Below are 23,035 nucleotides of genomic sequence, written 5' to 3'. Positions count from 1 at the left end.
ATTTATTTATTTATTTTACCAGTGTATCCTGGTTCACTTATAGTCGAACAGTACATTGGGCTACCCGACGACTAGGCAATAACCGAGCGTAAAGGCCCAGCCAAGATCCGCAGACTAATCCTTGGCCCTATCCCCAACGCCACTTTAGGAATGGAGCCTTGAAACGCGGGCTATGCCTGGGTGGCTGACCCTAAAGAGGAGGTAGCATCCAGTGAGTCTCGAACTCGAGATCTCAAGGGATAATATCTCTAGAAGCCTCAAGCCTTAACCACTAGGCCATCCCCTTGGGGTTTAGGAATAAGTATTCATCTTCGTAAGGGAATAGTTATTCAAATGAGAATAACTATTCCAAAGAATAGATCCTTACCAAACAAAGTAATGACTATTCCATAGTCATTCTATTCAAGTAGTCTATTACATGAACTAAACGAGGCCTAATATTAGTTGTTATTGATTATGTTATGGGTAAGAGTAACATAGCAAATCACACTTTTATTCTATAATTATTTTATAATGTTAATGTAGCAGAATCAATCAATTCTTTGACCGGTCTTTGTTAAAAAAAAAAAATTGAAAGTTGGTTGGGCCTATCATGTCATGGTTGTAAAATAGTTGTAAAATAAAAATGTGGTACCTAGCATTATACTCTATGAGTAAGAGTTGTTAGAAATCATATTTTTATTTCATAAATATCCTACAATATTGACATAGCAGTACTAACCAACCATATAGATCAATCACTGCTTTTTTCTTTTTAAAAAAAAAAAAAAAATTAATGTCAACATTGTGAGATAATTATAAAATAAAAATGTGATTTATTTATTACACTTTGGTTATAGATAAACCATTTGAAAAAAAGAAAGAAAAAAAAAAAAAAGCAAGCTAAATGCTGATTATGCCAATGCCAACTATATTGCCAAGGGTGTAGATAAAGAGGTTCTACATAAAGTGGGGTACTAGAAGAAAAAAGCAAAAGAGACAGGGGCTTTAAAAAAATAGTGCTAGAAATATATTCAAAATCTAAAGTTTATTTTGATCTCATTGCAATGATTGCATTTATAACATTACCCATTTGCCTTACGTTTTAGGACTTCACTTCAACCCTTCTTGAATTCTCCTTAATTCTATATGTGCATGTGTGTGGCTCATATTTCTCTCTCACATTCTTGACACCAAAAGCCGTAGACTATGCTTACACTCTTTACTTTTACTTCTCTTCCATCAGTCGATCATCAGCTTCTGCTTGATCCTCGCCATATCTTGCCATGTTGAATGATCAGAGAGTATACGCTAGCACTAGCCACGGAGAAGACAATCAGGAAGACGAAGAAATCCGGGACATCCACGCTCTGACCCCACCTCACCCACCACCGGTGAATCGTGGCCGTCGAAGGGAAGTTTGGGAAACGAGCAGCCATAGATCATCGTCCGTGTCCATGGCTAGCGAAGGTGCTTTAAGTGATCAAAACTTCACAAGCATGAGTAGGGAGTTCAGCGCCTTGGTGGTTGCAGGGTCGGTTATAGACAGTAGTAATAATTCTAACGGTAATGAAGGCGCAAGCAATGGAAACAACAACTTGGCAAGGATTGGAGAAGATCACGAGATGCCGGAGGAGGAGATGAACCCGTTGGCTATTGTGCCGGATAATCATTACCCGTTTGACCCGGTTCCGTCTCCTCGACCCGGGGCTCCAACAAGAAGTGGTTCTCAAAGTGAGATTTCAGTGCACTTAGTGAAGAAAGAGGAAGTGGAATCGAAGATATCGGCATGGCAGAACGCGAAGGTTGCGAAGATCAACAATCGGTTTAAGAGGGAGGACGCGATTATTAACGGATGGGAGAGTGAGCAGGTTCAAAAGGCAACATCGTGGATGAAGAAAGTTGAGGTACGTAAATTTCCACTCGATCTTGTCACTAATAATCTGATCAGCCAAACATTTTCTATATATAGAAAAAGAAAAAGGGAAAGTTTTGTTCGTCGATCAAACTGGTTTGTTTTCACACAATTACTTTTCCGATCATGATGCATCCTAAGACCACATGAAAAGGTTGTCTCCTCTTCTTGCCATTAAATGATTTATCTCTTTTTACTAGATTAAGATGTTAGAATAAATAGTAATTTAACATAGTATCTGAACTCGAATTAATCTCTCTCCTTCATTTACCTATTATTTTAATTAAATATTTTATATGTAGAGTCTTATTGATTAAAAATAAGTTTTAACTCACACGTGAAAGGCTGTTAAAATATTGATTAAATAATTAATTTTTTTTTATTTGATTAAACTTTTTAAAAAAGGGGTAAATATTTAACACTTGCATCCCCAAATTTTTGGGAAAGTTTTGAACTGCTGGAACCATGAATTGATAGTTCAACTTTTCTTTCTTTAAGCACTTATATATATATATATATATAAAAGATATATTCTTCACCGTAACTGATAACTATGACATTGTGTAGAGGAAACTAGAGGAGAAAAGGGCAAGAGCTCTGGAAAAGATGCAGAATGATGTGGCGAAAGCGCGCAGAAAAGCAGAAGAGAGGAGGGCATCGGCTGAGGGTAGGAGAGGAACAAAAGTGGCCGGGGTTCTCGAAGTAGCCAACTTGATGAGAGCTGTTGGAAGAGCTCCTGTCAAACGCTCCTTCTTCAGCTGAGCCTTATTACTCTATTAGCTACATTTCCCTTAATTCCTTTTACCCAAAAAAAAAAAAGAAATTTATATGCACAATAAATGGCCCAAATTTATTAGGGCTCTTTCACATGGTACCCTGTATGAGAAGGGGGCAGTTATTGTGGCCCCATTGGGTGTTTTCCTTTTTGAGTGTTTGAAGTGTGCTTAGAATTTTGAGAGGGACTTGTTAATGATGGTGGAGGGTCTTGTACAGTAATTTTGCTTCTTTTTCTTGGCAGCTATAGGTAGTTGGTGCTTAGCTTAATTAATTGCACGCCATTTGCTTGTCTAAACTCTGTTTTACATCTATCTGCTATAGATTGAATGATATTTTGCTATATATTTTGTGCCTATATTTTTCCTGAAACATGGACCCTATACATTGCTTCAATTACGCCCTCCGGAATGATTTGTTACAAATTTATGATTTGTGAATTTAATTTTTATAAGTTCATAAATAGAAATTAGTTTATCTGATTGACAAAGATTTACGAAAAGGAATAAAGTTCCAATGATGATATTTACTTTATAGGAAGAAAGAATTAAGTTTCAATGATGATATTTACTTTATAAGAAGAAAGAAAAAATTAACTATGTAACTTTTTAACAGGCTCAAACTTGTTTGGAGAAATAAATGAATCAGATTTGACATATATGTTCCGTTTATTTTGACATAAAATGTTTTTTGCCATAAAATATTTTCAACAAAAATAATTTTCTTGAAAATATTTTTCAGCGTTTAGCTCTTACAAAAAAATCATCAACAGCAAAAAACCATCGGCCACAAGATTCTATCACTAGCCGGTAAGATTTCGACGGCGATTGCTAGATTCTAGCGATGGTTGTCGGAATCCAGCTAGTGTCGTCGGATTCCAACAATTGGATACCAAAATTCGAGGACCTTTGGCGGTTGATTCGGGTTACCAACAAACTTCAATGCCTGACGATAACGGATTCCCACAAACGTGCGTGCAAGAATGAATAGTTTAAATTCAGAAAACAATATATAGTTTTCAAAATCGTAAATTGTTTTCCAAAAATGAAATAGACTTTTACGGTCAAACTGAAAATGATTTCCGTTGACCATTATTTTCGGTTGCACCAAACACCGAAAAATATAAAAAAAATATTTTTCAGAAAATATTTTACGCTCAAATAAACGGAGCAGTAATTAATTTAGTACTGCAGAAAAAATTCCATAATAAATATGAGTGAGCTCGGAAGAAGTAATGATCATAAACCATACTTTTATCTCACTCTGTTGATGACGTAGTGTCAATCCGTCTTTGGAATTTAGCTTGCAATGCTACATACTATACATTTATATCACTCATGTCTTATTGGGCTGATATGACAGCGCCATTGGATTAGCCATTAATTGTTAAAAAAAAAAAAATGGTTAGGTCAGGTGGACACTATCAACTATCAACTATCAACCAAGTAAAATTGGAGTGTAGTATTTAACATTGAGGAATGCTAGAGCATTTTTTTGTGTTCTTCTGAAATGGCATAGATGTAATTTTTTTTATTAAAAAATTACATCTATGCCATCCAAAAGGATATAGATGTAATTTTTTAATTACATCTATGCCATTGCAGGAGAATACTAGGAGAACATCAGAAAATATTCTAGCATTTCTCTTTAACATTTATCCGGTGAGAATGATCTCCGACCCGGGGACCATTTTATCTTAATATTCAACTTATCTGAAACTGATCAAAGCATGCCATGCATGCTTAGTGATAAAGGTGGGAACTTGTTCACCTAGTACGAATCTATCATTTTAGTGGAGATTAATCCGGATTAATATTGCTTAATTGCATCCGTAAATAACGGCGGCATCAAAATCTTGCTTTTAATGAACCCAAATAATTTAGATTTTCAGAACTTTATCCTTAATTTAATATATAATTCTAGGGATTGTGTTCTTGAATTCATTATGTTAATGGCAAAGAAAGAGATCCATAAAGCTTCATTACAGACAAATTGAGTCACCGAAAGCCATAAAAAGTGGCTTACATAGCCCACCATCATTTTTTTTTTTTTAACAAACAACATGAGTCACCATATATTACTGAAGAACTCTCGAAGGTTATTACAAAAAATAAAGGTACAAGACCTCATACACCCTAAGCCAAAAAAATCTGACTTAAAACAGCTATATAAACAACACACAAACATTACATGAACAACGTTTGAGCTACTCTCTACATTTAAGCACAATCTAAACAAATAAAAAAGATGGTTAATGTAGCTACTATGCCAACAAATAGTCCAGTAACAATTGAGCATTACAAAGGCAGACTGTGAACAGAAAAACAAACAAAAAATCCAAACAGAAATCAAATGAAATCAGCATCGGGAATTAATAGTTCAGCTAGCAGATTAGAGCATTTACATGTGGCTAATCAAATTTTCTTTCTATTTTAACTAAAAAATCAATATTTTTGTTATATTTTAACTATCTACTTTTACTATTCTATTTAAATATTATCTCTCTTTTCTTTTTATTTTTTTATTTTTTTATTTTTAGTGAGAGGAAAGAGAATGTTTGAGATTAGTATATATATATATATATAGCTGATCAATTTTTTTCTTCCAAAGTGCTGAGCCGTATCCAATTCCTTTTACTCTCATTTTGACATTTTGACTAGCCAAAAACAATATTTGACTAACGGGATGTAAATGATATTACTAGATTATAAGCATTTTATGTTACATTTGACCAAAAAAAAAAATAAGAAGAAGAAGAAGAAAGTAAAGGGTAAAAAAAAAAAAAAAAAAAAAAAGAGGAAACAAATAGTAAAATGCATGTTTATTAATTTTTCACTTTTTTACAAAGAAGTTGGACCGTGATTCACTAGTAGTGTTGGCAATCTCCCATGATTAATAATTAATTAAGATAAAGGAGTGGAGCCTGAAATGGGGCACATACCGTTGTCTAGTAGTGAAAGGTAAGGCCGAAAAACAAGATATTCAAAGATCTCTTGCTTCTAGGCCTGCAATTCTTTTAACATAGCAAATCATCGATTTTTTTTTTTCTTTTCTCTCTCTCTCTCTCTTGTTTTTGTCTCTGTCTTTGTTTTTCTTTTTCTTTTCCATTTTTTTTTTCTTTTTAACTCCCACCGAACTTTACTTTAATCGGTCATTTAATTTGCTTGATGAGTTTATCACTTTTACATGGAAGATCAAAACTTTTGGATTCAATTTGGGTGTAGTTCTAATTGAAATTAGATGCATTAAAAGTGGGTCACATGTCCTTTATGTTCTAATATGGAACACATGTCTCAATCCTGTTAAGAGTTCTGTATTGTCAAGGTATGCCTGAATCATGGACTTTATAAGCCTGGATCGGATTCCGCCATTCCAGCTACTATAACCATAATTCAAGATAAAGGTCGGAATCCGAACAGTTTCGTTGGAATCTGCGTTGGCCGGATTCCGGCATACTGGCCGGAATATGCCAGAACCGCTAGAATCCAGCTAGTAGGCCAGAATTTTTTGGCCAGATGGCCGGAATACGGTTGCTAGAATCTAGGATTACTGGATTCCGGCAACGATGGCCGGATTCCGTTGCCGGATTCCGGCGATATTGACCGAATGTTGTCAGATTTCGGTACTAGCAAGATTTCGACGATGGTTGACTGCTTGAAGTGAAGGTTGACTGTGTCGTTTAATAGGGGTCGAATGCGTCTGGCGTCTTCGGAAAATGATTTACGCTTTTAATTTACTAAGCATTTTTGGTCAAACAGAAATAATTTTTCGGTTGTCTATTTTTTTCGTCCCTATCAAACACCGAAAAATGCCAAAATTATTTTACGCCGAAATAAACGGAGCATAAGGTGCATTTTATGGAAAAGTAAGGTTCAATAGACTTTATCATGATATTAGAACTTTGACAATATTGAGCCTTCCCTCCCGTTGTACACGTGTTGGGACAATAGTGCCACATGTGAGGATGTGTGTTAAGAGTTTTCCATTGCCAAGGTATATTTGGGTTATTGGCTTTATAAGCTTTAAGCAAACCTCTTCCCTTAAGGTGTCTTTTATGGAAAAGTAAGATTTAATAGACTTTATCAAATTCTAATAGTTTTAACTGAAACTAGACCCAAACTAAACTTCAAAACGTTTGTTACATGTCATTAAGAGCGGACCCAAATATTGGCTTGAGAAGTTTACGCCCCAAAATTTTAAAAATTTCCTTAGTATCTACATTTTTTATATGGTAGACATCCAAAATTAATTGTTTTATCACACAAATAAAAAATAAAAAAAAAAAAGAAAAAAGAAAAAGAAAAAGGTCCGCTTAAAATTTCTTCTCCATATCAAAATTTTGTCATGCACGTATTAAGGAAGCAGAACTGTCTACTCATTAAAAAAAGAAAATAGTTTTCTACATTTCTTTTGACGAGAAAATTAAATCAATTGTTCATATTAATTTCAGTGTGAAAAACCAGAGTTTGGCACAAAACTTATGGTTCTCAAATGCTCTTGGACGGGGACAAAGATCTTCTCCATTTCAAGTTAAATGAATAATATTTATTTTATGATCAGAATTTAAAATTTGTGTATTTAATGTACATAATTTTACATAATTTAAATTTTTTTAAAAGACGTGACAATATTAAATTTATATATACTATTAAAAACAAACAACTTTAAATAATGAACATAAAATAAATATTATTCATATCATATGAAACGGAGAATATCATATTCCTTTGACGGCAAATCGGACATGAAGAGCTATATTTATGAGTGCCATAAATTTCATCAGCAACTATAACAATGATTTAGGTACACTAGCTTCTTTTCACTCATTGTTTTCTGACTTCTTTTTAATGGTAAAAAAAAAAAAAAAAATTATTACAATAGTTGTCATATCCTCATTGATTTTGTTTTTCTAATATATATATATGATTGATTTAAGTATATTTTAAACAAAATCATGGCCGGTTTAAATCAAATAGTAGGCAATGAAATGCATTTTTAGAAACATATTATTTTAAAAGCGGAATTGAAATTTTCTTAGATATTTAACTATATTTTTAAAAATCATATTTTGATTAACTATGTTTTGAAATCTCTTTCTCTTTTCAAACAGCACGTTGTAAACTGTATGCACTCAACTAATTCACCGTTGACAGTTGACACCCACACCATTGAGAGTCCAGCCAAACTCAGGGCCCATAGTTGTAGAACGCCATAAGAAAGCCCAGGTATTCGATTCACAGTGGGGTGGCCCACTGCTTGTTTCACCAGAAGGCGTAGCAAGAGAAAATAACACTGGCAACAACCATTTTTACGTATTGAGATTAGGGGAGAAAATTCGGTTGGCCAAAACCGTCAAAATCAGTTTCAGTAATCGAGTAGTTGGTTAACCGGTTATTTAATAAGTGGGCTGACGATTACAGGTTGGTACCCGCTTATCCGGGCCGGTAACAAAAATTTAAAAAAATTTGGTCTTTTGGGCTTAATTTAAACATTTTAGCCCTTAAAAAAAACATTTTAACATTTTTTGACTCAATATATTAGCCTAATGTAAAATTCTAAATTTTATTATTTTAAATTTTTAAATAAATAAATACATTTAAATATATATATTTTTTATCTATACCCGGTTACAGTTATAACCGATTTCAATATTTTCTAAAACTAGTAACCGCTCCAACAAAGCCGGTTACCAGTTATTTTCAATCGGGTACCAAACCAGTTGGCCGGTTAATCGATTGCCAGTTAGCCAGCTTTACACCCCTAATTGGGATCCAGTTTAGCGGGTAATGAGCCCTTTTATCGGTTCCTTTAGTAGATTAAGGTAAGTTTGGATTTGTGATCTTAAAATGTGATTTTTAAAAACAGTTAAATGTTTAGCAAAATCGTAATTTGGCTTTTAAAATCGTAGTTTAGTTTTTAAAATTGTGCATTTTCAAAAAAACACTCAATTGTCTGCAATTTGTAAACACACCCTAAAGATCTTTGGCATATTTTTTTAACCATAAAAATGTTATACACTAAAATAAAATAAACCTTTGAAAATTATAAAATAAAAGAGTGCCAAATATTAGCGTAATTGTTTCACTTTCACCTAGGGCTGAGCACCGACCAAGCAGGGTTGGTCATCGAATCAAATCGACCCCCTTTGATCGGTTCATTGACATAGCAAATCGAGAACATATGTGAACTGAGAGTAGACACAAATCAAAGCACAAACCCACTTTCTTTGATATCTCTTCAAGTAAATAGTGGTTGGACAAAGAGAGAGGAGACAAGTGAGAGCCGAGAGTTGAGAGAGTTGGGAGAGAAACCGAACTGTGGAGGTGGCATAGAATATAGATAGTAGGAAGAAAATAAAGATCTGTTAGGGTTATAGTTTTCAGGTCAAAATCATTGGAATGAACGACAAGGGTTAAGTTAGTCAAAAGATGGTTATCGATTCAAGGATGCCAGGTACCCTACTTTTTCAGGGTAAGAAGAGATAAAGAAAATACTTCGAGTAACAAACGTTACGATGCTGAAGCATGGTTAAGGGAACTCACTTACATTGAACCTAGTGCCCAAATAGTTTGACCAGTAGTGAGCCAAAAAATATTGAATGGTGATTTGTTGTTGTTGTTATTTTTTTCCCTAGATTTGACGAGCAACTGGAATGACTAGTGAATTATAACTCTATTATATCATTAGTTTTTGCAGCTTTAATGCTTTTAGCTGGTTGGTTCCATTACCACAAAACTCGGTCGGTTTGGGCCGACCTAATGATCAGCCCTAATATCACCTATGTTCTGTACAAAATTGTTCTCACATATTGATCTTTGTGAAATTCAAGTTCTCCAAATATCACAATGCTTAAACCAAAGAGAAATGATAAAATTAAAATTAAAATTCTTACACAACTATCCCACAATCTCAAGACATATTAGGTAACACCTATATGCATGAATCTCACCTTATATGTCTTTATTGTGAAGTAGTTGTATAATATGAGTTATGCATGAATTCCTTCCCAAAACCAAAATGAGAAATTGAATGTTTTTTTTCTTCTTCCCTTTTTTTGTGTAAAACGAAACGTATTTTTCTTTTTTGAAAGCAAACGAAACGTACTTTTAAACATGTGTCAAGTTCCATGGACCCATCAAATTGTAATTGTAGGCCCTCTGTAGACGACGTGGAGTAAAGCGGGCCTTCCAGTTCCGGTAAATGAAAATATTTGAGGAATTAATAAAAGAGCAGCCACAATAATCGTTTCTTCGGAAGTTACAATTCCAACTACAATACCAGCCTCACTTCCCAAATCCCTTCCCTCTCTCTCCCTCTCTTTCAGCAGCTTCGACCTCCGAGAGAGAGAGAGAGAGAGTGTGATGGAGATGACGCTCAGCTTCTTCCACGGCTCGACCTTCTCAACGATGAGCCCTAACCTTCCTAGTCCTAGTCCTAGAAGAACCGCTTTTGCTTCTTCACTCTCTAACCAATTCTTCGGCCTCGGCCACGGCCTATCTTCTTCTCCAACCTCCAAACCAGCCCTCAATTTCCGTTCCAAAATTCCCTGTCAAGGACCTATCAAATGCTCCGTTTCTCAAGCTCCTGAAACCACCTCCTCCGGTACTTCACTTGCCCTTCCATTTTCGCTTAATTGTTGTATTGGCTATTTCTTATCTCGATATTTGGAATGTTTTTGAAGTTTGTTTTTGGTCTTGCAATGGTGATATTGTTTGTTACGTAATCATAATTCATTAATTTGTTAGTGATACAAAGTAGAAACTCACCCTTGAAAATTTGTTTGAAGGGGAGGGCGTCTAAAAGTCTATATACACTGGGTTAAGTTAAGATCATAGTTAAATCATATAGGATACTTAAGATTGTAACATTCTACCTCACTCCGAAGCTAACGTCCACTTGCGGCCCACTCTACCGAATGGTAGTCTTTTCTCTTTTTGCGAATCCACCTTATCTATATTCAATTACTTAACACTATACCCATACATAATACCAAGACATTTTAATTTAGCCTATAAGTCGCCCCCTCCGTAACTCGACCACAAAGGTACAACTCATTCGATCTCATACTCAATGAGCTACATCCTATCTCATACTCAATGTGGAACCTGACTCTAATACCAAATGATACCAACTTCAGATAGAATCCACATTTGAAAACCGGATTTCAAGGGAAGCGTGTGCACGAGTTTATATACACATGCAAGATTGCAATTAAGCGGTGTGGAACACTTGCGATCATATCAGTAGGTAACTTTTGAGTTGTGTTTTTCAAATTGAAATGAAAAAGTACGAGAAAGACTAACAGGCCTAAAGTTATCATCTGAAAGACCCTATGATCTTTGCATAATTGCACCCATTGATTTTCTTGAGATGGTGTGAGACTATGAAATGTATTACATTTAGGCCCGAACCAAAATAAATTATCATGATGAACATTGAATACCTTTCGAGTCCTTTCCTAAAAGGTTTTTGTTTTCCTTTTTCTTCTTTGTTTTCCAAATTGCATACTGCATGAGCTTATATATTGTGCACATAAGGGTCTTGCCTTTGCGGTTTTGGACCATCTAAGTGATTGTTTCCTCTCAGCTTCTACGGATTCATAGGAGGTTACACTTTTCACAAAGCATACACCAAATGTACTTGGAAAATGAGCAAGAGAAGAAAAAATGGTCCAGGTCGTCTACCATTGGCCACAAATGTTACATCTAACATTATGGATGATATCCTAAGCATGCAGCTTGACTTGGGTATTCAATATGTCACGGATTGCTAGCCTTATAATCATTGTTTGGCAAGGGATCGTTTTTTTTTTGTGCTACCCATTGGATTCTCCACCTACTGCACTTGATTATTTCTCATAGGATTTTGCTTAAAATCCTCAGGAATAATACTTTTGATATCCATCCACTCTATGGAATAAGCAACTAGCCTATTAGAAGGCCAACACCACTCAACACCATCATTGATTGCTCCAACCTTGTGTACCTTCCTAACCCCGAGTAAAAAATGATCCATTCACCACATCCGTCAACTAGAGGGCTAGGAGGGTGTTAATTATCAAACACAGAGATGGATGTACCATTACCTATCTTGTATCTGAAATTATCGTGGGCAATGGTTCTCAAATTTCGAATCTTCGTTCTAACCCTAGAGAATTCACTTGGGGCTTTGATCTCCCAGAAGTTATTGGATCTGATCAGGTGGGTACGAACCCAACCCGACCACATTGATTGGTTCCTATCTGAGTAGATGTGCTAGAGATGTTTCATCATAGCCATATTATGCCATTGCTATAGGCTTCTAATACTCAGGCCCCCCTTGTTCTTAGGAAGACAAACCTATGCTCATGCCACTTCAGTCCGTTTGCACTTGAATCACTGTCCTTCTAAAGGAATACTCTGAGAGTTTGCTCAACTTGCTTTATTACATCATTAGGAAGCATAAATAGAGAAGACCAATAAGCCTATATGGCGAAGAGGATACTCTCTTGCTAGCTGTAATCTACCAGCATAGGAGAGGAGTCTACATGTCCAACTCTTACTTCTAGCGATAATTCTCTCCCCCAAAACTCTACAATCTGAGCCTCAAAGTTGGGAAGAGATTATTGGATCTCCTAGGTATCTATCTAGGATAGAACACTCACTGTAACCGAGGATGTTCAAAATTTGCTCCGCTCCAGCTAGGCCACACATGAAAACATTGCTCTTTTCCAGATAATGAGAGAGGTCTAAGAGGTCTCCAAACACATTAAGACACTGTGCAACTTAGGAAACGAAGTTAGCTTCACATTTAGAGAAGATAAAAAGGTCATTAGCAAAGCACAGGTAGGATATTCCTCGTTCCTACATCTTCAACGGAACTTGAACTTCTCCTCAGCCACCATGTTGTTCAATAACCCCGGGAAAGCTTCCATCACTAGTACAGATAGATAAGGAGACATTGGGTCCCCGTTACTCAAACCACTACCTTCTGAAAAAAATCCATTCAGCCTGGTTGATACTAATACGGAACCTAGTGGAGGAAATGCACTCAGTAATCCACCTGACCACAATATCAGGTACACCAGGAAGTCCCGTTTAATTTTGTCATGAGTGTTCATTAAGTATACCTTCAGAGGATACTGGGTGGCCTTGCTTAGGTTGTAGTTTTTCATTTAGTATGTTTGTATGTTCCAAGCATGCAAGTATATGAAACAATTTTGAATTATGTGTCATGTCACGTGTTCATGCATATGTTGTAGCTTTGTGTATTTTGAAAATATCTTATATCTTATATCTCATTCTCTTGTGCTTCCTTAGAGAAGAAGAGCCAATTGATGAGGAGAGGTGACGTAAGGAATATAGCAATTGTTGCTCATGTAGATCATGGAAAGACAACTTTGGTTGATTCTATGTTGAGGCAAGCAAAGGTAATCCCTAGCAAAGAATCTATGCCTTAATAATTTTCCTGTGTAAATGAAGAATGCCACAAGCTGCCTTCTCAAATTAAGTTTCTAGCCTCTGAGTCAATTAAAGTTGACATGTCAAACAAAACCTGGCTGATTGTAGTTGTAATCTCGTTTTTTTTTTTTTTTTTTTTTTTTTTTTTTTTTTTTTTTTTTCCATGCCCCTTTTTGTAAACACGTATGCTTCTTGGTGCTCAAGTCCTAGTATCCAGTATATACATTATTTAAGCAACTCAAGTTGATGCGAGTACTGAATTGTATAACCTTTTTGGAAGTAGATGCGAGTTAAAACTTATGTATGTAGAGAGGAGGGTTGTGTTGGATTTAATAGGAGTAGTTTACATGATAGCGTGATTTTTGACATGTTAGAATGTTGGCACACGATTCATCTTGCAAGCCCCAAATGGTTGGTTATGACATATGGGGCCAGCATTGCAGATTCAGACTTTCATTTTACATCAATAGACTGGCTTTAAATTTTAATCTTAATGTGCGAAGCAAGATTCGGTCACCAATCCTTGTGACATATTGAATAACCATATATAATGGTCCAGGGTAAGATCATGCATGTGATATATGTTTCAAAAAAATTGTTAATAAATGTACCCATTGACTTCGGTTTCTGATATCATGCTTGGAACCAACTAGTTAGCTTCTGAGGTGCTGATTTTGCTGGCATATAAATGAGAAATAATGAAGTCTGCATAGAGAGCAGAAAGATGCATGAATCCATCACTTGAAATTATTTTGGTATTACCATAGAGAATGACATAAGTAGAATCATATGGATTTATCATTAGCCTAAATAGGATGGTGTTGCGTAAAGACTGTTGTAGTTATTAGCCACTTGTAACTTATAATTGTGAAGTGGAGCATCAAACTTCCCCCTCCCCCCTTCCCAGATACTAAGGAGAAAATGATGAATCTCACTAAAATACATTTCTAATTCTTCTGTGCAGGTTTTCCGTGACAACCAATTTGTACAGGAAAGGATAATGGACTCAAATGATCTAGAGCGTGAAAGAGGAATTACAATACTAAGCAAAAATACGTCTATCACTTATAAAGATACAAAGATCAATATAATAGATACTCCAGGGCACTCTGACTTTGGAGGGGAAGTGGAACGCATCCTCAATATGGTGGAAGGGGTTCTTCTAGTGGTACTTCTTTGGACGTTGTATTTTTTGGAGTAATACTACAGTGCCCATACCCTCTCTCCTTAGGACTTCAGCTGCCAATGTTGTTCTCAATTTCTATCGTAAAAGCAGTCCAAAAGCAAATATCAATTTTGTTAGGAGAAACTTAATGCTTTCCGGATGGATCTTGTTGTGCTGTTTATGTTTTGGAATTTGCAATTTTTTCTTCCACTCATCTGCACCTTTGGCCATTTCTCACCAACAATTTGATGAGAAGTAATTCATAACAAGGAGTTGAAAAAAAAAAAAAAAAAAAAAACTTATGTGCTATGCTGGATGTCCACTTCAGGGGGCCTTTTATTTCTTCCTTCAGTTTGTTTTTTTTATAAATATCCCAATACTCTAGAAAGATTTACTGGTTTAAAAGGTATTCTTCATTTTTAATTTTTTCGGTTTTCAGTCCTGAAGTCATTGTGTAAATTATGGTGATAGACAAGGGCATATAAATCCTCACAGAAATTACTTCAGTCTCGTAAAATAGGACTCTGAGATTAGTGCTTATACCATGTTATATTTTTTAAATAGTTCCTTTCTACCCATTGCATTGAAGTGCTGGAATCTAGGAATTAGTCAATGCTTCAAGATGGGGTTTGTAAGGGATAGTTTTGTGGAATATACATCATAAGAGTTATTTTTGTTTGGATTACGGTTTTTCGTCATAGGAAATTGAACATCTCTTTTGAGAAGCATGCTTTTCTTCCCTTTACAAGAATAAAAGTGCTCGATTCTCAAACTGACGGATACTGATGATCACACCAAAATAGATTTTCTCCATGCCTGTTACTTTTTTTATCGGCTTGCCTTGTTACTTTTTTTTTTTAGATAATCTTACCGGGTTATCTTCTCTTGTCCCTTTTTGTAGGTAGATTCTGTTGAGGGTCCAATGCCTCAAACAAGATTTGTTCTAAAGAAGGCCCTAGAATTTGGCCATGCTGTCATTGTTGTGGTCAATAAGATTGACAGACCTTCTGCTCGTCCTGATTATGTCATCAATTCAACTTTTGAACTCTTTATTGAATTAAATGCGACGGATGAACAGGTAAATCTTTTATTATATTGTGAAGAGTGTGAAATATGCGATTTGTATTTGCTATTGAGTTCAAATTTTTTTGTTATTCAAACCTGAAGCCATACTTTGGTGCCATCTATGCCTGCATGGATAAATTTGGGGCATCAAAATGGTCTTTCAGCCACATGGTCCATCTTTGTAGTAGGAATTATTGGGTAGTTATTGTGGATGATGAGGGATGTAGAAAGTCTTTTCTTGCCCAGTTGGAATCTGGAGGTGAATAGGAAATCCGAAAAACTGTGGTTCTAGACAATGTCTCTTCATAAGTTATATCTTTTGTCAGTAAAGCTCATAGTTGCTCCCATGTTCTCATTGAACAGCATCTAAGGTTTAATGAAATTTCAACTTTCATTTGGTTGCAGTGTGATTTCCAAGCAATATATGCAAGTGGTATTAAGGGAAAGGCAGGATTGTCACCTGAAAATTTGGCAGAAGATCTTGGCCCACTTTTTGAGACTATAATCAGATGCATACCTGGACCACGTATTGAGAAAGATGGTGCACTGCAAATGCTTGTTAGTGGTTGTCCTTTCTATTGCTTTTTATTTAGTTTTCTCTGATGTTGTCTGTTTGGATTTGACATGGCACCTTATAATGCTTCAAAACTACATAACAGCTAATTGTTGGATTAACTCTGAACATTATTATGAGACTACAGGCTTATTTTTGCTTCATGCTGTATACTAGACCTCTATTTCAGTATGGAAAAAGACTAGTCAAAGAGATTGCAGTCTTTATTATTTTTAACAGGGATCAAGTTGAGAGTGAGCTAAGCAATTTCTACCTCTGTTGTTCCATACATTTTATCTGCACTGTCTATCTTACTTAAGTCATTGGAGTAGTGGCTTGTGGAATGAATTTAATTAACAAAAGGAAGAATGAGCATATGTACAAGGTGTTTACCCGCCTCTGTATACTTGGGTCAAATGACAAAGGAAAAAAGAACGAAAGAACAGAACTATCTATCATAGGGAAATAATAAAGCCCTTAAGTTCAAAACATTATCTGATAATGGCATAGAAAGTTTGGAATCCTTTTATAAACTCTTTCAAATATACTCTGGCCATTTCAGCCTCTCCGTCAATCATAATTCTTGCTGATGGATAGCAAAACTTACTTCCAAGCTTGCCTCATCATCTCTGCATCCATGAAAAACTATGTTCAAGCAAACAAAATTAATCTCTTGACCCAAGTACAGATAATTGAAGTAATTGAATTCCTTGTGCAGATGATTAAAATAATTGAATAATGTTGATATGTCTTAAACAACCCTGCTAAACCAGGGAGAGATTACAGATGATTAGATTCTTATATTATTGCTTGATATGTTAGCTCTCTAATATGAGCAATAAAGAAATTCAAGAAGTTCAGCTTTCTATTTGTTTTATATTTGCTCAATTTGTTTTCTTTTATGTTTTCTTATTTTCAACATCAACAACTTATTTACACTGTCAAGCAAATATTTAGGCTACAAATATCGAGTATGATGAACATAAAGGACGAATAGCCATTGGACGCTTGCATGCTGGAGTTCTGCGCAGAGGAATGGATGTGAAGGTGAGTTTGCTTTGAAACAGGAACATGGTCCATGCTGTTGTCCATTCTAATCACTTGGAGTAGTGATTGAAACATCGTCATTGATATGAATGCTCATTTAATCAACGTTGGCCACATGTTTTGATTTGAAAGTGTAAAAATATTTGGACTCCAGTATTTTTCTCTAAAGATTGCTGAACTAGATTTATATTGACTCCACCTATTGGGGTGGGGGTGGGTTGGGGGGAAGGGTGGGGGAAATGTCTTTAATTTTTCTCCAAAGATTGCTAAATTGCATATATATTTTATAGCTAATTCCATGTCAGCAGACGTGACTCCAATTTTCTGAAAAAATATTTACAACTATGAAGTGAATTGCTTTTGCACGTATTCATTGGATACTTTTACAGGAAATTTATCAAGACATTTTTTGCCACTTAACGGTTTAATTTTTATTTTATTAGGTATGCACCTCAGAAGATTCCTGTAGATATGCAAAAATTAGTGAGCTTTTTGTGTACGAAAAATTCAGTAGGGTTCCTGCAGAGATTGTGGAAGCTGGTGACATTTGTGCTGTCTGTGGGATTAGCGATATACAGGTGGATATTGTTTTGCTTGGATCAACTGACATCCTAAGTTTGATCTTACTTCTTTTTTCATTAAGAATATCAGATACCTGAGTTGTATTCTAGGTAAGAATTGACTGATCTCATTTCTTTACTCAGATTGGCGAGACGATTGCTGATAAAATATCTGGAAAGCCTTTACCTGCAATTAAGGTGGAAGAACCGACTGTCAAAATGGCTTTCTCTATAAATACTTCTCCTTTTGTTGGGCGTGAGGTATTTCTCTATGAAACACTGTACATGGCTTTCTTTCCTAGTGCCTCGTCATTTTTATGAGCCTTGCATGTAGGCATCCTTGTAGGCAAGACAAGGCTAAGTATGCATGCTTTTAGTAGCTCTTGTCTGTATTAAGTATGCATGCCTTTATAAGTGGTTTAAGTAATCCTATTTTGATCTTTGATAGGCATCAAATATCTCTTTGCAAAGATCTTGCATTTTATCTGTTTCTAGTTAGTTTTGTGGATTGGCTTAGCATATGTTAGAAAAGTTTTATGTTGGGATGGCCTTATAACTCAAAGTTTCTTTGTTCCTTTTCAGGGAAAGTATGTTACTAGTAGAAACTTGCGCGATCGGCTCTCCCGTGAACTTGAGCGTAATTTGGCTATGAGAGTTGATGATGGAGAAACGGCGGATACATTCATTGTTAGTGGTCGTGGTACTTTACATATCACCATACTGATAGAAAACATGTAAGTATAGGCAATTTTGTTGTTCATGCATTTCTTCCGTGTGCATATTTATGAATGCTCATGCATTTCAGGCGAAGAGAAGGATTTGAATTCATGGTGGGACCCCCAAAAGTTATTAACAAAAAGGTGGATGACAAGCTGCTGGAACCATATGAGGTGAATTTCTAATAGAGGTTTTCCTTTATTGCTGTTTAAGGGGATAAAAGGAAAAAAGGACATTGATGTGTATACTTTATAGTTGACATAGGTGTAACATACTTCAATGTTTCTTTTATCAACATGCTTGTGCTTTTTTTCTTGTAATCCACTTTAAATAATTGAGATGTGCATAGATTATTTAAAAATATTGATACTCATGTAATGGTCTGGAAATTCTACAATTTGGTACTGGGTACATGCAAAGGCTTGGCTAGAAAACAGTGAAGTGGCTTTTTTGTTCTTTTTCTTTTTCCTCAAGATTAAAATTTGAGTCAAATTGGCCTCGATACCAGTGGCTACTTCTTGTGCATTTTGCGCACTGGTTAAGAGAACAGCAATCAGAAAAAAGGCATGCAGTACTAGCAGTTATAGATAATTGGTAACTTATGAGGCAATGTGTTTCACTTTTGCAATCTATATTAGTAAAAGATCATGTCCACTCTTCTGAAAGTGTTCGTTCCTAACATGCGGATTGCTTGCAGATTGCCACTGCGGAGGTGCCAGAAGAACACATGGGGGCTGTGGTTGAACTTCTCGGCAAAAGGCGTGGGCAGATGTTTGATATGGAAGGGGTTGGGTATGTGAAATTCTCTTTTTCCTCTTTCTTTTTTTTTTTCTTCTTTTTTGTCTTTTGGCAATTTTTGGATAAGTTTTATATGCGATGGCATAAAATGGTAGTAAGGGAACAAAGATAATAATAAGGTGCATTCATGATTGTCTTTTAAGACACTACCAGTGTACCTATGCAAGGGGGTTGAGGTGAAAGAAACCAAGCAAGAAAGAACGCTTATAATTTGTAGAGTCAGAATAGATTGTTGATATATAACTGCGTATATGCATGCTTGGGCATATATACATTGTACACGTCTATGCTCAGTCACAGTCATGGTGTATGTATGCATGAATTCATATTTTTCCTCTGCCGGTAAGGGATAGAATAGCCCATAATAAGTAAATCTTAAGCGAGATCCCTTTAGCACCATACCCTACTGATATTAATATCTATGTCCTTCCTCTAAAAGATCCTGCTATCGATATCTTTTTGTTGCTTAGCAGCTTTTATTTGGAACAGCTTCAATATTTTCCTAATGTGCCATAGAGAGAGTATTGATAGAAGTAGTTTGGACTTTTATCCACTTATCAAGATTTATATTAAACAAGGCATGCATCCTCACTTCATTTGTGGACACAATTAATGGCATTCAATTACTCGTTACTGCTATGTTAGATTGTAACTTTTGATGGTTCATTAATACAAGCATAAATTTGATGGTGCAGAGTTTTTCCCCTTTAACAGTCTGCAGTGTACTAGTTTACTGCCCATTTCACTCGTATCACCAGAGTGGTGAATAATGGCAGTTCTTCCTTGAATTTGCAACTGATTATTTGTGACGATGATCTAATTATCTGCAAAATTGTGTACTAGGTCGGAAGGAACAACACTACTTAAATATAAAATTCCAACACGTGGCCTTCTTGGAGTTCGAAATGCAATTTTAACAGCATCTCGTGGGACAGCAATTCTCAACACAATATTTGACAGCTATGGACCTTGGGCTGGTGACATTAGTACCAGGGATCAGGGTTCGCTGGTAATTTCAAAATTTTGAGATTGTTTCCTATATTGCATCTATGGAAAGGGTCTTAAAGGTGAAAGCCTCCAGCTATCTTTCTGTTGCTATAGTTACAGCAGTGATATCAGTCATTACTTTATTGCACTAGCTTGTCATATCTTACCACTTCATTGAGGAGAAATGATAGAAACAGTTGTGTTGAGATATTATTAATCTCCAAAGATAAAGACCATTACAACCGTAATCATGCCTTGTATTTTTCTGTTTATATTTGTAGTGATGCAATGGACTTCCCATGAATTTTAGGAAGTTTGATGTCAATAATACGAAACTGAATCACATGAAATTGATTTTCAGGTTGCCTTTGAGGGTGGAACAACTACTTCTTATGCCCTTTTTAGTTCACAGGAGAGGGGGCAGATGTTTGTTGGTCCTGGGTCAGAGGTTTACAAAGGTCAAATAGTCGGCATTCATCAGCGGCCTGGGGACTTGTCCCTTAATGTGTGCAAGAAAAAGGCTGCAACAAATATACGCTCCAACAAGGAGCAAACAGGTCAGAAGCATACGTAGTTCATTATATTTTCTCCCTTCTATTGCACTAAAGAATGAAATTTGGTTGCTTTTATTTCACCATCAAGTTTTACATTTAATCTTTACTGGGAAGTTTAAGTCATTTATGTTTTCAGATAACGAAATGTGAGATCACGCTATAGCTGTTTTAATTGCCATATTGAGCCTATGTCATATGAATCAAAATATTTAACCTGGCTTTAAGAAACTGTATCATTTGATTTCCCAGTAAAATAGTACCATTTTGTCATAGAGTCCATGAATAAGGGTTTATAGAGGATGTGTAATGATTAGTTTTAAGACTAGTTGCTCTTACAGTATATGGCCTTGAGTTCAATAATCAACTGAAGTCGGTATTGTTTTACAATGTGGTGGTTTTTTCTTTTCCTTTAATGTTCTTTTCATTAAACCTTAAGATGAATAAGTTCATACATCTGCAGCACCAAGGCTTGGTTTATTGCATTTTAATACTCCATGTTTTTCTCCGTATGCAGTGGTTCTTGATACTCCATTGGATTATAGCCTGGACGACTGCATTGAGTACATTCAAGAGGATGAATTGGTGGAGGTCACCCCATCGAGCATCCGAATGTGCAAAAACCCGAAGATCACAAAGAAGACAAGATAGGCATTAAAGTGTTGACGTATACATAACAGCATCCTTGGAAAACTCATCACAATTTTTCATCGAAGCCGCATACTTTTGCAATTAGATATCTCCTTTCACACCATCTGGTGCCACTTTTAGTTCTCTCTCTCTCTCTCTCTCTCCACATCCCAAATTCATCCGGTCTTACATTAATGTTACTGACTCGAATCGTCGAGATAAAAAGGTACATGAAGTTTTGCTTACTAGTATGATGGCTGTATAGAACGATGTGATACGTTAAAAATTGTTTGACAGATGAGGATGTTCAATAGTGAATTATACTGCTAGGAAATGGGACCAAGAAAAATATTTTTTGGCTGTGAACATGGAGGTTACATTTCTTAATTCATTCTTGTTGCTAGCTGCAAGAATTAAAAGACCAAGCATTAAGTAATGCTTGCAAGAATTAAAAGACCAAGCATTAAGTAATGCTTTGAGGGTGTTTGGCATTTTAATGAATTTGAGGGGGGGTGGAAGGAATTCCAAGGTCAAGCATCAAGTCTTTTGAGTTGTAGAAGCAGCTCAAATTCATAGTGGGAAATCAATCCAAGTCTGAGGATTAGATTACCAAAATTGAAGGTGGCAATTGGCAAGACAATGACATCAGTTCCAACGTGTACGCTAGTTCTCAACCAGCACTAGATGTACCTCGTTTAGAGCCCCAAGCTCATTAAGATCCAACATAAGCAAGTTGGATTGCCCCTCGATTTTTCTTTTTTCTTTTTTCTTTTGAGTCGAAGATTGCCTCTCGATTTGGACCAAAACATGGATCAAGTGTTGGACACGTACTTTAAAGAATTACCTGCTATTTCATTGGTTGAAAAAGTGCAGTCGCATTGCCTAAGTAACGTCCGGCTTTGTTTGTACATATCGATTTTAGAACACATTTAATGAAAACGTAATTTTTAAAAATACAGTTAAGCGTTTAATAGAAGATTATATGTTTTTTCTTTTTTTTTTAAAAAAAAAAATAAAAAAAAAATAAAAAAAAAAATAAAAAGGTACACCCTTGTGATTTGAAAATATAAATTTTATTTTTTTCACGTTTTCATACCGTCATTTTTTTAATGCATTTTTGAAATTTTATTTAAAAACGCATGTTTGGCTGCCAAAGTTGCTAGGCCAAATGAACTCTAAAAAAGAGATCTTTGTTTTGAAAGCAATTAAGAAATGATTGAGGTCTAATAATTTAGACAGCAATTATAAGACCCATATGTCGAAATAAATTTTGTTGGACAAATGAATTTCATATAACTTTCCTCGCAATTATGGTGTAAATTGTTAGGGCTAAATAGGAAGAGAGGGGGTGTACATCTAGATGCCAGGTGGGGTAGAACGAGTCAAATGGATGTGGTGGTGAATGAAAGATTCCAACTTCTTTTATAGACTTCTCCTCCTCTATTTTTCTTTTGACCCTCGAGGGGAAATTGAAATGGATATCGTTGACTTTTGAGCATTTCTTCACAATATCTCTTTGAGAAACATGTCAATAGTTGCGCCACGCATTCTGTGTACAATTTGGAGGACGAATTCTCCACATGCCATTCTTGACTTGGCAATCATGCGCTCAACAAGGAACTCGTTTTTTTTTCTTTACTTTTTTTTTATTATTAAAAAATAATAATTAATTAATTTTTATTATTAATATGAAATAAAATGGCATGAGTTTAGCAAACCCTATTGAATTATCTATTGGTATCTACTTATGACACTTGCTGTGGACTGGCAGAGGGAGGGGGGGATGGTGCATGACTTCATGCCCACCAAGATTCTTTGAGAAAGTAAGTTTGTAGAAATTTTTACCTGTTCATCT

At 35.6% G+C, this 23,035-nt stretch overlaps 2 protein-coding genes across 2 annotated transcripts; both read left to right on the top strand.

Annotated features, from left to right (window-relative positions):
- The first annotated feature begins 1,074 nt into the window (after positions 1-1,074).
- On the top strand, positions 1,075-3,013 carry LOC133874081 (remorin 4.1-like). The gene is made up of 2 exons (XM_062311912.1): positions 1,075-1,886; positions 2,462-3,013. Exons 1-2 carry the CDS (start codon positions 1,266-1,268, stop codon positions 2,654-2,656), a joined length of 816 nt encoding a protein of 271 aa, XP_062167896.1. The 5' UTR covers positions 1,075-1,265; the 3' UTR covers positions 2,657-3,013.
- Positions 3,014-9,908: 6,895 nt separating this feature from the next.
- LOC133873129 (putative elongation factor TypA-like SVR3, chloroplastic) lies at positions 9,909-21,476 on the top strand. The gene is made up of 14 exons (XM_062310854.1): positions 9,909-10,270; positions 12,967-13,076; positions 14,072-14,275; positions 15,174-15,350; positions 15,743-15,895; positions 16,848-16,937; positions 17,381-17,515; positions 17,642-17,758; positions 18,080-18,231; positions 18,303-18,387; positions 18,912-19,006; positions 19,856-20,021; positions 20,361-20,556; positions 21,068-21,476. Exons 1-14 carry the CDS (start codon positions 10,030-10,032, stop codon positions 21,199-21,201), a joined length of 2,055 nt encoding a protein of 684 aa, XP_062166838.1. The 5' UTR covers positions 9,909-10,029; the 3' UTR covers positions 21,202-21,476.
- The last annotated feature ends 1,559 nt before the right edge of the window (positions 21,477-23,035 follow it).

The sequence above is a fragment of the Alnus glutinosa genome, chromosome 7 (assembly GCF_958979055.1).
Source record: "Alnus glutinosa chromosome 7, dhAlnGlut1.1, whole genome shotgun sequence".
NCBI classification, from domain to species: Eukaryota; Viridiplantae; Streptophyta; class Magnoliopsida; order Fagales; family Betulaceae; genus Alnus; species Alnus glutinosa.
Note: the sequence above shows the minus strand (reverse complement) of the source record. Positions and strands in the feature narration are given on the sequence as shown.